We start from the raw sequence: 15,089 nt of genomic DNA, 5'->3' as shown, positions 1-15,089 counted from the left end.
TTATTAAATAAAAACTATCATATTAGAAAACATTTCAGTACACCAAGACAGTGGCAAAACAGTGCATCCCACATAACTACAATATACCTAATAATTATCAATGTTAATGTGAAAACAACTTTCTCCACACACCCCCACCCCCATGCTACTGTTTGGAGTGAAGTCATAATGCTGTATTGACAATGTTAATGCTTTCTACAACATAGTTGCCTCACATTGAATAATGATTCCATTGCATAGTAAAAAGCAACTAAAAAGGGGGTGAGAAGGCCCTTATTTTACCCAAAACATCTGCTATCATAACAAGAGATACACTGAATGCTTCTGACAAAGAAGACTTGCTCTTCCAGTGTGATAGTCCTTTTCTCAGAATATAATAGTGTCAGGCATTGGTAGCCATATTACTGATAGTGGACAGTTTTTATTAGACAGCAAGCAATGGAAGCTTTATAAGTAAGTTTACTAGAATCCTTGAAAAACAAACAAACAACTTACCCCTGTTATCTGTCCTCCAGCCAGCATGAGCTGAGTTTGGGGGATGGGTGCCTGCACTGAAGGCTGCTGGGAAGGCTGGCTTGGCTGCTGGGAGTCCCCAGATTCTTCATTAGATTTAGACTAGGAAAAGAAAACCACACACACACATACACACACACACACACACTACAACTCTATAATAGTTTTAAGAGAAATGTCTGTAGCTCCCTATTTAAAGAACAAGGTTTCAGTCAGTCTTTTTTGATCCCCAGTTGGTAGAATATCCCCCATCCTACCAAAATTCACTTTGTAATAATTTTGTATGCTTCTTTACATACATATTATTTGTGACAGAGTGCAAGCTCTCTGGAAGCATGGCCTGTTGCACTTTTGTCCCCATATCTCTAGCAGACCCTCACACTCAGTTAATGCTTGCTGACTTTTTAAAATATAGGGTTCAGTCTGTTCAGCTATTATCACAGTTAAAGATATTTAAGGCTTTGGTTTTGTTTAAGTTCTCTGAGTACTATATTTGATATAGATGAATTTTAATTCCTTTGATCCAATATCAGCAAAGCTGCAATTCTTATTTTCAAAAACAAAAATAAATTTGGCCTACAAAAATTGATGACGTTTTTCCACAACTTAAAATTCCAAATTATAGAAATGTGAAAGCATACATATATATATATATATATACACACACATATATAGGCATATACATACATACATATATATACATTTATATATTCAATTTACCTCTGCCTATGTCATTATTTTGAAATTTACCTGGTGGTTGGTTTGTAATATTTCCAAAGTCAATTTGGAGATGACTCACCTGACCTCCAGGATCTCTATATGGTGGTTTCAAAGTAGTTTAGACTCAACATTTCCAATCAAATTTTAAAAAAAGTTTAAAGAGAAAATATTGTATTCGAGAGGGAGAGCACACTCCCCCCAAAGGGGCACTGAGAGAAGATTCTATGGTAATTAAAACTGGTTATGCAGAGCATTAAAATTCTGCATAGATTTGCATATTTCCCACCACCTGTTTCAGGGACTGCAGAGCAGGCTAATTAACATAAAGGCTCTGATTAATTCTGCCAGTCATTGAGAGATAATTACCGAGCAGGACTGTAAACATTCTGCATTGGAGATACAGCCTGTTTGCCAACATCTCTCTCAGGGATGAAAGTTTACCATGGCAACCAAGGTAATTTTCTGCCTCTTCTCCCTCAGAAAGGAAGGCCACTCACTGGATCTTCTTTTCCTTTCTTCAGAACTGTTTCCTTCTGTTACTATGTCCCTGTTCTGTGAGGGTACATAGTTTGCTCAATCCAAGTTCTTAAGCATTCAGCAATATGAAACCCATCTTTAGTAACACTATTTTTGATCTTTTCCCTTTGTTAGGCATCCCAATACAAGGAAGCAGTATGCTGGATGAAATCCTAGAGCCCTTCATTGAACTCAGATTCAAAGTCAGAATGTGATTGTGTGTGTAAGTGTGTGTATGTGTGTGTGTGGTGTGAGTGACTTCGAGTTCTGACTGAGTGGAGGCTGGTATTCCCCACGGGGCTGCCCTACTCCTCCTCTTCTTCTACACCCAGTAACCTCATCAGTTCCCATGGCTTTAGCCATCATTTTGGTACGGCACCAGTCTCTCTCTCATTCTCCCATGTATTTATTTTTGGACTTTTCAAATTGGACAAATTCAAATTCAAATGACCAAATTTGGATATTTCAAATCTCAGAAACATCTTTAGTTGAACATACCCACAACTGACCTCATTTATCTTTCCCCCTATGTTTAGGCTGAAGACACTACCACTACCTTTCCTGTCTCCCAAGTTCATAACCTTGGTCTTTTCCCTGATTCCTCCCTCTCCCTTCCTCCTGTATCCAGTAGCTTCACAATGTCTCTTGCTTCTGCCCCTTCTCTCTCCTAATACAGCTACCTAGTTCAGGCCTTATTCCCTACCATCATAACCTAACTGGTCTCCCTATCTCAAGTCTCTCCCTACTTCAGTTCCTTCTATTCAGTGCTGACAAAGTAATTTTCCTTAAACACAGATTTTACCATGTTACTCCCTGATTCAGTCAACTCCAATGGCTTCACAATGCTTCTATGATATATATAAACTTTTCTCTGTACTTTTTAAAGTCCTACACACCTGGCACCAACCTACCTTTCTAGCTTCACTTACTCCCCTCCAGTACTGCAAGATCTGGCCAAAGGTATGTCCTTTCTTTTCTACAGCTCCCAACTCCAGACAATGGCATGGGTCATCCCACAAATTGAGAACACACTCCATCCTGGCCTTCAACTTTGTAAAGTCTCTCTCTCTTCCTTTCAGACAGTTCAAGCACCACCTTCTTTATGAATCCTTTCCTGATTCTCATTAGTGCTTTCCCTCCCAAATTACCTTGTACTTAACGAGTTCGTATACATTTATGTTCATTAACTTTTTATTTATATTGTGTATTTTTTATAGGTAATCATCTTCCCCATTAGAATTGTAAATTCATTACCAGTAGGATTGTTTCACTATTTGTACTTGTATCCGTAGCACCTAGCACATAATCTGGCACACACTAGGCACTTAATAGATGCTTTTGATTGATTGACCTTTTTAATTTTAGCAAATTTAGCAAAGACAATAAATAAAACTTTATATATAAAATACATTTTGAAACTGAAGTGTATTAAGAAGTTACTTAATTTTTTATTTTGGTACTTACTGTAATGTTACAAATTTGACAACTGATTAATAATACTTCTTACTGGTTAGCAAGATACATATAATTTTATGGCTCACTTGTATTCCACAGCCATGGCAGATATTATGAACTTTAAGAATGGAAATGAGGACATATGTGGGATTTTGAACTTTAGTGACAAGATAATCCTTACCTGTACATTTAAGGACTGAGCAGCGGCCTGTAAACTTGTTCCAGCGAGTTGGACCTACAACAGAATAGAATTTACTTTAATAAGCTGAATATGGAAAAAGACTGCAATATTATTAAGTCTTTCCACATATCCTGGAATAACCATTAGTCAAAATTCTCAGAAAATATTTATAAGAAGCCTATTCTACATAAGCTACAATATTAGAATTAGGGATATAAAATAAGAAGACATGGTCCCTCTACTATAAAAAGCCTAACAGAGCAGTTTCATACAGCCCTTGCACAATACTATCTTCCCATTTCTTTTCTGAAGGTAATTACCCAGACTGACATCTCTGGATATTACTAAATTAATCTTGTAACAAATGATACACTTGTATCAAGGTGGACCTTATAATATATCCTATTTATTCTACCATACAAATCTCTATCTTCCACCCTGTACATAAAGAAACATACAAAAGTATGTTGCCTGAATATACCACTTTACATTATACAATCAGAACTGTAGTGAAACAATTGCCAATATACCCATTTACACCAAAGAAGTACCCTAACCTTAAATTTTGAAGACATAAATGAGGTACAATCAACCAACATGACTCTTTCCTAAGCCACACATTAAAAATGAATCTTGTTAGCTCATAGTCACACCTAACATTTATCAGATGGAACACACAAACCACGGTCATACCAAACAGCATTTTTGATTTTGGTCCCCATCCCTGATTTCATCGGTGTAGGGAGATCTTGGTACGGCTTTTTTCTCTAAGTGAGACAAATATGTACTCCATGTGTAATATAAACTTAGAAAGCAGCCTAAGGGCACTCAGCAATTGTGACTTGCCTATGGTCACACAGTCAGTGGACTTCAGGTCTTCCTGACTGTAAGGCTAGCCCTCTTATCCAAATAAACATACTAAATTAAAAATAAAATTTTTCTATTTGGTGACCTAATTCACTTTTGCAGAGACTGTTATGAAAAGAGGTAGGACAAGCACTAAATAAAAGATTAAGATTTTAAGAAATGAAGATTAAGAAAATTAAAAGTAAAATGACTGATAAAGAAGAGAATATTCTGTACAATTACCATGTACATATTCATTCCCTTTTACAAACTAGAGGTATATCTAACACCAAATATAAAGATACACTACCAACCAGTGTTACGCATAAGTAAAGTTTATTTTGGACTGAATCGGTTGAAGAGATGGTATCTTTCGTTTGCAGAAAATGTGGATAACAAATCTCATCTAGCTGATGTTTGTCCTGAACAATGCCTTGTACACCACATATCCCTGGTATACTTGCTCTACTGCCTTAGCTGAGTAAGAGTCCTGCCTTACATTCTATGAAATAGACTTAACAGTAAACATTAAAATTTCTATTTTGAATACTAGACTTTCACAAGTAGAAGAGGACTTAGAGATCACTTGTTGTTTGTCCTTCATTCTCCAAGAGGACCATGACATCACGAAGATGATGCCATGACTTGCAAGTGAACTGGATTTAAGTGAGGCAGGCAGGGCTGTGCAAAGTCACCAGCTTCACTTTCTCCTCCAGAGCCTTCTGGATCCAGGAGCAAGATACAGATTAGGACAACTGGAGATGGCCCCCTAGAGATCACTTACAGATGAAGAACAACAAGCCATTGGCATTAATTTACCTGTCCAAGGGGAGAGACAGAGTGAGTCCGTTAACAGAACTAGAACCATAAAGCAAAGCTCTTAGGGATGCCCAGCCTAATATTCTTTCAACCATTCCATCCATACCTCCTTTCCTATTGGAATGGTTGTAGAATGGGGTAGAGTATCCAATGTCATCCAAACCAAGCATTCATTAAATGTCTCCCATGCTGAGTACTAGGGATACTAAGTCAAAACGAAAAACAGTACCTACCCACAAGAACCTCAAATTCTACTGGAGGGATATAACACATAAACATTTAAGTATACACAGAATAATCTAAGGAGTAAAAAGCAGATTAATAACCAGGGAATCAGGAAAAGCGTCCTACAGAATATGGGCTGTAAGTTCAACCTTAAAGAAAACCAGGTATTTTAAGAGATGAAAGTCAAAAGGAAGTGCTTTTTATAGTGTGGGACTTTAGGGATAGTGTATAAAGCAGTTTTAAGGACAGCATGTATAAAAGTGACTACTTTGTTGAAGATAAGGTTAACCAGAAACTCTTTTATGTTTAAACTTGCATTTTGAAAAATTATTCTAAAATAATTCCTACTTCCTATCCAGATTTTGGGGAGAGGGCGAGGAGGGGTCAAGCCTGGTCAAGTAGGATATGAAATGCTCTTTTCCACACTCCACTCTGCTCTTGTCCAGATTCCATTGGTTACCTCCCTTTACCTACAACCTTCCTGACAATGTTCTCTTCCCCTTTTCCTTCTCTCAATTTGATGCCAAACCCTCATTCCCACTCTATGGGAGGGAAAATGGAGCCCATGATCCCCTCACGCTCTTCAGCTCACTCCTCTTTTCCCAACTGTCATGTGTCTGTCTTGCTCCTGCTCTCTAACTGTGGGGTCAACACGGTCACTCACTCACACTACTTTGATGAGTAGGAAGACCACAGGGCATTACCATCTGCCCTACCACTGTGCTTTAAAGGCCATCAGGACTTACCACCTTTCATGTCCCTGTGCTGTCTTGCCCACCAGGCTTTCCCAGAAACCTAGTTTTTATGTCTTAACAGAATTTTTTCATGTGTCTGGAAGATGAATTAGAATACAGGAGCTTTGAGAGCAGGGATTGTCCTGCTTATTAATTTCTATCTGCAGTGTTCAGTATGGTTTTTGGCACATTGTTCCTTAACAAATGATTTTTCATTCACTCATTAAATATAGTCAACTGAACATAGCTTTACTTTGATGATTCATGATTTTCCCTTAGATCTATCAATGCCTATTATACAATACTGTTAATTTAGAAAGTATATGAGATTGGACTGATTCGGAGTCTAAGGGAGACTTCTTATTTTGGAAAAGATGCTGCCTTACCTTTACCTCTTCCCTCTCAGTGTAAAACAGAAAGAATCCTAGTCAATCAAAGGCTTCAATTAACCAAGGTTTTACTCTTTATATTATTGGTCATGCCTCAAAACTCCTTGCATTCATGTCACTCTTCCTGTTTAGACCCTATCAGATGACCAAGTCAAGGTCAAACAAATTTAATGGCTAACAACACTGTATCTTTAAAAGTTCTAGGACAGACTGCCCATTGACAAAAAAAAAAGGAATCAATAATTTTATTGCCAATTTAAACAAAATCCATTCAAAATCACCTCCACTCTTGACTAGTCCAAATGCCCTTATGTGTAGTTTTAATTATTTCCAATTTTAATGCTGATGACTTTTGAGTGATAAAGCTATTCAATAATGGGTTCACTACTTTATGTAGTCACTTCATGGAAGGGCCACCTTTTAGATAAGATCTAAATCACATCTCCATTATACATTTGAAATGTAAATTAGGTCAATGCTGAAGGATAAATAATACCTATTTCTTTCTTGAAATTATGCCTGGAGAACATAATTTTTTAAATAAGATTTTATTTACCTTATCCTAAATAATAAGAGTCTTCTCCAACAACTTTCCTGGCCTTCTTTCACTGAATATAAATTTAGCAGTAAACAGAGATAATTCTATGCAACAACATAAACATTAATATTCTTATTAGAGACAGAGCCACGATGAAGTCTGACTCCAATGCTTCATTAGGATCTGGAGTGATCCTGGGTTCTTAAAGGCTAAATGCAATCTCTGGCAGATTTTCTAGGGTAGAAAGTTTGGTACTAGTCAAAAGCCTGACTGTGCCTAAATTTTTATCACCACAACTCCTACCACATTGTCAATTTTTTGGCTATGGAAACCCATGAAACAAAGAAAAATATAAAGCGGTCCTTGGTCCATGAAATGTTTTTCAACAGTGTGTGGATTGATTGCTACTATCAGAGCAACTAAATTTTTATCAATCTCGACATTCTGACTACAAACAAAATCTGACCACTGCAGTAAGCTGCAGCTAAAAGGATGGATGACTCATAGGTATTCCTTGTAGAGGCAAATAAAGGAGTTGGCAGAGGTGGTTTTTCTGATGCTTCTAAAGATAACAAGACACATCATCTTATAGAGCATTCAGTTATGTCTTATTGAAGTGTCCATTGCAAGTCCTTGCAAAAAGTTAAGCATGAAAACAATGGTAGCTTATGTAGAAATATCTGTCGCAGAAATGAAGTGAAGAAATTCTACGAAGAGCTTGATAACATGCTACAATATTAAATCACACTTTGATACTCAGAAACGTCAACGTAAAAGGCAGTTAGTAGAAATAAAATGTAGAAAAATATGGCCAAGAATAAGGAATGAGAGAGGCAAAAGACTTGTAGATTACACAGAAGCTGTGCACCTGTACATCATGAATACTTTCTTCAAGAAAATAATTAGGCAGAGCTAGATATGGAGAGAACAAAAAATGAAATTCATCGTATTTTGGCTACATAGCATGTAGATTCCAATATTATTAAATTCCATATTTAGGTTTCATGAAACCAGTAAGATTAAAAAGTCACTATGTGGCTTTATTTTAAATCTTTGCTCATCATTTCCTAAGCGTAACTAAAAAGCATTCTAGACAAAATGATACTTCTTCACAAATATGCTACAATCTCAATTATGCCAATCTTATAGCTAGCTATAGGTGGCATGTGGCTCCTAGTCACATATTTCTTTTCTATATTTTATTCTGTTTAGCTAGAATGATCACCTATTCTTGTCTTGTGCTTTTTACATTTTATTCATTATACTTTAAATAATTTCTTTTGCCTCTCTGCTTCAGTTAAAAAACATTCTAAAGAAAGGGAATGAAGGGAGAAGACTGGACTTAGTGTTTGACCACTGATAAGTTACTTAAGGCTTATTTCCTTAACCATAAAATTGAGATCTTCTGCACCAACTTTTTAGGCTTGTTGTAAGAAATTGTAAGAAGACTGTAATTCGTAAAATGCAAAATACTTTGAAAAAGAAGTGAAAGGGGGGTGGAGCCAAGATGGCAGCTGGAAACAGGGACTCGATTAAGCTCTCCCTCAAATCCCTCCAAACACCTGTAAAAAATGGTTCTGAACAAATTCTAGGGCTACAGAACCCATGAAATAACAGAGGGAAACAAGTCTCCAGCCCAAGACCGCCTGGATGGTCACTGGAAAGTGTCCATCACACTGTGCTGGGGGCAGAACACAGCCCAGTATGGGCTGTGCCACGTTAGGACCGACCAGACTGGGAGTCAGGTGGAGCAGGCCTCATGGCCCTGAATTACTGAGTTGTGGCAGTTACCAGTTACCACAAATCCCAAAGACAACTGAGCAGGTCAGTGAGAAAACTGCTAGATCTGGGTGAGAGAAGTGTGTGGTCCAGGACCAGCCCCCGGGGTGGCAGAGGTGGCATGGTGGCAGCAGCAGGAAGCTCCTGCGGCTGCTTCCAGAGCTCCAATGGAGGCTGCTTCTGGCCCCAGGCCTACCTGGTGGGAGGAATCAAGTGGTGGATTAGAGCAGGAGTGCAGGGATTGCTTTGCTGGCACAGAGGCAGGGTTCTCTTGCTTTGCCCTGCTTGGATCTGGGCCGCAGCCCTGGTTGGTGGTTTTTGGGGGAATACTCTCTACGAGCAGTCAAACCCTGACAAAAAGCTCAAGGGTCAAGTAGTTGGCTGGGAACGTGAACAGGCAGTGAAAAAAGACTCAGACTCAGACTATAGAATCTTTTTTTTTTTTTTGATGACAAAGAAAGATCAAAACATACAGCCAGAAGTCAACAAAGTCAAATAGCCTACATCAAAAGCCTCCAAGAAAAATATGAATTGGTCTCAGGCCATGGAAGAGCTCAAAAAGGATTTGGAAAAGCAAATAAGAGAAATAGAGGAAAAATTGGGAAGAGAAATGAGAGTGATACAAGAAAACCACGAAAAACAAGTCAACAACTTGCTAAAGGAGACACAAAAAAATACTGAAGAAAATAACGTTAAAAAACAGGCTAACCCAAATGGCAAAAGAGTTCCAAAAAGCCAATGAGGAGAAGAATGCCTTGAAAGGCAGAATTAGCCAAATGGAAAAGGAGGTCCAAAAGATCACTGAAGAAAATACTACCTTAAAAATTAGATTGGAGCAAGTGGAAGCTACTGACTTTATGAGAAATCAAGATATTATAAAACAGAACCAAAGGAATGAAAAAGTGGAAGGCAATGTGAGCTATCTCAATGGAAAAACCACTGAACCAGAAAACAGATCCAGGAGAGATAATTTAAAAATTATTGGACTACCTGAAAGCCACGATCAAAAAAAGAGCTTAGACATCATCTTTCAAGAAGTTATCAAGGAAAATAGAAATTGAAAGAATCCACAGATCGCCTCTTGAAAAAGATCCCAAAAAGAAAACTTTTAGGAATATTGTAGCCAAATTCCAGAGTTCCCAGGTCAAGGAGAAAATATTGCAAGCAGCCAGAAAGAAACAATTTGAGTATTGTGGAAACACAATCAGGATAACACAAGATCTGGCAGCTTCCACATTAAGGGGTTGAAGGGCTTGGAATATGATATTCCAGAGGTCAAAGGAGTTGGGATTGAAACCAAGAATCACCTACCCAGCAAAACTGAGTATAATGCTCCAAGGCAAAATATGGACTTTCAATAAAATAGAGGACTTTCAAGCTTTCTCAGTGAAAAGACCAGAGCTAAATAGAAAATCTGACTTTCAAATACAAGAATCAAGAGAAGCATGAAAAGGTAAATAGGAAAGAGAAATCATAAGGGACTTACTGAAGTTAAACTGTTTTGTTTACATTCCTACATGGAAAGGTGATGTATGTGTGTGTATATCTATCTATCTATCTATCCAGACAGAGGGCACAGGGTGAGTTGAATATGAAGGGATGATATCTAAAAAAATAAAATTAAGGGGTGAGAAAGGAATATATTGGGAGAAGGAGAAAAGGAGAGATAGAGGGGGGTAAATAATATCACATAAAAGTGGCAAGAAAGAGCAGTTCTATTGGAAGGGAAGAGGGGGCAGATGAAAGTTAATGAGTGAATCTCACTCTCATCGAATCTGACTTAAGGAGGGAATAACATACACTCTCAATTAGGAATATTACCCTACAGAAAAGTAGGGAGCAAGGGGATAAAAAAAGGGGGATGATAGAAGGGAGGGCAGATGGGGGGGGGGAGGTAATCAAAAGCAAACACTTTTGAAAAGGGACAGGGTCAAGGGAGAAAACTGAATAAAGAGAGACAGGATAGGATGGGAGGAAATATAGTTAGTCTTTCACAACACAAGTATTGTGGAAGTATTTTGCATAATGATACATGTGTGGCCTATGTTGAATTCCTTGCCTTCTCAAGGAGGGTGGTAGGGGTGGGGTGGGGTGGGGGAATGGGGAGGGAAGAAGGGAGACAATTTGGAACTCACAGTTCTAAAAACAAATGCTCAAAAAAAATGTTGTTTTTACATGCACCTGGGAAATAAGATACACAGGCAATGGGGTATAGATATCTATCTTGCCCTACAAGAAAGTAAGGGGAAAGGGGATGCGGGGGGTGTAACTGGGGTGATAGAAGGGAGGGCAGACTGGGGAAAGGGGCAATCAGAATATATGCCATCTTGGAGTGGAGGGTAGAAATGGGGAGAAAATCTGTAACTCAAAATCTTGTGGAAATCAATGGTGAAAACTAAAAATATTAATTAAAAATACATGAATTTAAATAAAGAAAAAAAAGAAAAAGTAAAAGAAATTTAAATATCAAACTACCTAAGGTGAACTAAATAGAATGTATTTAAAAATTTTTAATTGATTTTTTAAACCATTTTCATTTCATCAAACCATCTCTTATTTAAAAAAAAATTCAGTTCAGCAGAACTATCCAACACATTAAATGAGTCTGGCAATATATACATTGCTCCACACCAGTACTCCAACTTCTTCAAAGAAGGGAAAGAAATAAACTTCCTTTCTTCCTACAGGATAAGCTTGTTTATTATAATTATGCAACATTAATTCTTTTGCCCATTGTAATACTTAAGTACATTATTATCTTGTTTTAGCTTGTTTCACTTTCTATTGATTCACATAAATTTTTCCATGGTTTTCTAAATTCACTACTTTTTTTTAAACAAAATTTTATTGATTTTTTCTTACATTGCATAAATTTCTCCCAGACTTTCTCCCAGAGAACCGCTGCAAATAATAAAGATTATTTTTTAAAGATTAAAAAGATGGAAAAAATCCTCAAAGCCAATCAATATATTTCAAATAGATGCAATGTTGCTCATTCATTGACCTTCCACCATTGAAAAGAAGCATGAAGCATGAAGCAAATCTCTTTTGGTCTGTGTTTGCTCTTTTTAATTATGCAATATTCAGTTTTGACTCTTTTGTGGTGTTGGTTCTTTTAATTTACATTACTGTAGTCACTGTATAGATTGTTTTCTTGACACGTGCTAATTTTTTTTTTTTTTTTGGAGTGGAAGGCTCCCATAGTTGAAGAGGACCAGAAAAGTCTTTGTGTTGGCAATAGAACTGAGCATTGAAGAACTGGTATTCTAGATGCAAAGAGGAAGGAGAATGTCTGAGGCCTGAAGAACTGGGAGAAGGCCACTCAGGATAAACCACACAGTCTGGGACAGGAAATAATTTATATATAGAGTATTCTGGAAAGGTAAGGTGGACCTGGGCTGTTAAGGATTTTGCTGAAAAGAGGAGTCTGTATTTAATTTCAGAAATAATGGAGTATCACTAAAGTGCTATGTGCAGGTCTGCTCTTTAAGAATATCATGATGAACTGGAGAGAGGAGAGTACTGAGAAAGGGAGACTACTTAGGAGGTGATCTATTCTAAGAGTGCAGCTGAGACAAGAGTGGTGGCTGTGCAAGTGGGAAATGGGTGGATATGGGAGGTGTTGTGGAAGGACTGATCAACAAAGTATGGCAACTGATTTGGATGTGCGTGGGAGGCTTACTTTTCCCTTGTTTTGCTCTGAAAGCCCTCTATGAATTGGTCTCTTCTTACCTTTTCAGACTTTTTACACCTCATTCCCCTCCATGTCCTCTATGATCCAGTGACATTCGCCTCCTGGCTGTTTTTCACACAAGACACAAGTATTTCCAACTCTGGGCAGTTTCACCATGCCTAGAATTCTCTCCCTCCTCCTCTCTGTCTCCTAGCTTCCTTCTGAACTTGCTTCCTTCAAGTCTTTCCCAATCTCCTTTAATGCCAGGCTTTTCCTCCAAGATTATCAACTTACTCTGCATATATTTATGTGTAACCATTTGTATGTTGTCTCCCCTGCCAGACTGTGAGCTCCCTGAAAGAAAGGAATGTCTTGTTCTTTTTTTTTTTTTTTGGTGGAACCTTCTTTGCATTCACAGTGCTTAGCATAGTGCCTGGCACATAGGAAGTTCTTAATAAATGTTTACTGACTCTGCCTACTACGAGTCAGCCACTGTGCTTAGAGATGGGGAATATAAATAAGAAAAAGATAGAATTGCCCGGTCCAGAGATTACATGTGGTGGGAAATGAAGAGCTCTTGGCTTGGAAGCCCTTGTTAAATGAAAACTTTGGGAGGAGTTCTTTGCTCTACTTTCTAGCCCTCCAATCAGAGGGATAGAGGGCACTGATGAGTTTTTAGTACCAAAGCTGATACAATCTCAAAGGAGATTAATTTCAAAGTTTCTTAGGAGCATAATCATGGTGTATACCAGTCCAAGGTGTGGAGCTGGTGCTTAATAAAAGCTTGTTGACCGACTGACTCCAAGAGGTTGCAAACTTGAAAGACCCAAGGAATGATGGTATTCTTGACAGAAATAGGGAAGAATTTTTTATTTAAATAACATTTAATTGTTTTCCAGTTACACATAAAGGCAATTTTTAACATTCATTTTTTTAAAATGTTGAGTTTCAAATTTTCTTTCTCCCTCCCTCACTTCCACCCTCCCTGAGGTGGTAAGCAATTTGATATAGGTTATACATGTTCAATCACGCAAAACATATTACTATATTAGTCATGTTGTGAAAGAAGATACAGACCCAAAGGGGGGAAAAAAACCATGAAAAAAATAGAGAAAGTGAAAAATAGTATGCTTTGATCTACTTCAGACTCCATCAGGTCTTTCTTTGGAGTTGGATAGCATTTTTCATAAGTCCTTTGGAATTGTCTTAGATTATGGTATTGCTGAAAAGAGCTAAGTTGTTCACAGGTGATCATTGGACAGAATTGCTCTTCCTGTGTACAATGTTCTCCTGGTTCTGCTCATTTCACTTTACATCAGTTCATATAAATCTTTCCAGGTTTTTCTGAAATCAGCCTGCTCATCATTTCTTATAGCACAGTAATATTCCATTACAATCACATACCATAACTTGTTCAGCCACAGCCCAATTTCCAATTCTTTGCCACTACAAAAAAGAGTTGCTGTACATATGTTTGTACACATAGGTTCTTTCCTGAGTTAGTAAAGTTTTTAAGAAGGGAAGTATTGGGAGGAAGTAATAATCAATTGTTTTGATCATACTGCTTTTGTGGTAACTATGAGATGTCCAATTGGAATGGTCCAAGTGTCAGCTGCTGATACAGGATTTGTGGCTCCAAAAACAGACCTGGGATGAATGTTGGTTTGAAATGGTGGCTTGTAATTAAACCCAGAGGAGATAAGAAAATGGGAGGTGGAGGGAGGGAGAGAGCTGAAGGACCGAGGGACCTTTAGGGCATATTCCCAGTTATATTGGTGGGATAAGGATGATGTTCCAGCAAAAGAGATCAATCAAGAGTGAAAGAAGGATCAAGAGAGCAGTGTTATTGAAAACAAAAGAAAAACAAAACCAACAAAATAAACAGAAAGAGGTGGGTACCCAAGAAAAGAGGGTGATCAATGATGTAGAATATGACAGCAAGGCCCAGCTCACAAGTCCATTAACTGTATAGCGACCCAATTTTCTACATCCCCTCCAACTTTTATCATTTTTCTTTTCTGTCATGTTAGACAATGTGGTAGGTAGAAGACAGTATCTCACAGTTGTTTTAATTTGCAATTCTCTAATAGCTAGCAATTTAGAATATTTTTAAAATATGACTATAGACAGCTTTGATTTCTTCTGAAAACTACCTGTTCATATTCTTTTGACCATTTATACACGGGGCAGTGGTTCTTATTTATATATAAATTTGGCTCTGTTCCCTATATATTTGAGAAATTTGCTGTAAACCTCCCCCCCACCCAGTTTTGTTTTCCTTCTAATTTTAGTTGCATTAATTTTGTTGTGGAAAAATCACCTTCTCAATTTCATGTAATCAAAACTATCCATTTTAATTCCCATGATCCTTTCTATCTCTTGTTTACTCATAAACCCCTTATCCATAGATCTGACAGGTACATTTTTTCCCATGCATCCATAATTTACTTATTACATCATTTACACTGAAGTCATTTATTTATTTTGACCTTATCTTGGTTTTCACTGTGAGACGCTGGTCCATGCCTAGTTTCTTCCAAAATATTTTCCAGGTTCCTTGCAATTTTTGTCAAAAGGCAAAAAAGCTTGAATCTTTGGATTTATCAAACACTCCATTACTTTGGTCATTTGCTATTGTGTACTAATCTATTCCACTGATCCACCACTCTATTTCTTAGCTAATACCAGATTGTTTTCATGA

The 15,089-nt window shown here is 37.6% G+C and overlaps 1 protein-coding gene across 1 annotated transcript in view; it reads right to left on the bottom strand.

The window, feature by feature from the left end:
• POU2F1 (POU class 2 homeobox 1) overlaps positions 1-15,089 on the bottom strand; it is a 129,158-nt gene that overhangs the window by 57,809 nt on the left and 56,260 nt on the right. Inside the window, exons 4-5 of the mRNA XM_036753226.1 lie at positions 3,386-3,439; positions 496-615 (exon numbers count right to left, since the gene is read on the bottom strand). Coding sequence (XP_036609121.1) covers positions 496-615; positions 3,386-3,439 — 174 coding nt within the window. The remainder of the gene's footprint in view (positions 1-495; positions 616-3,385; positions 3,440-15,089) is intronic.

The sequence above is a fragment of the Trichosurus vulpecula genome, chromosome 4, assembly GCF_011100635.1.
Source record: "Trichosurus vulpecula isolate mTriVul1 chromosome 4, mTriVul1.pri, whole genome shotgun sequence".
Classification (NCBI taxonomy): Eukaryota; Metazoa; Chordata; class Mammalia; order Diprotodontia; family Phalangeridae; genus Trichosurus; species Trichosurus vulpecula.
The sequence above is the reverse complement of the archived record's forward strand: the minus strand, read 5'-3'. Positions and strand labels throughout refer to the sequence as shown.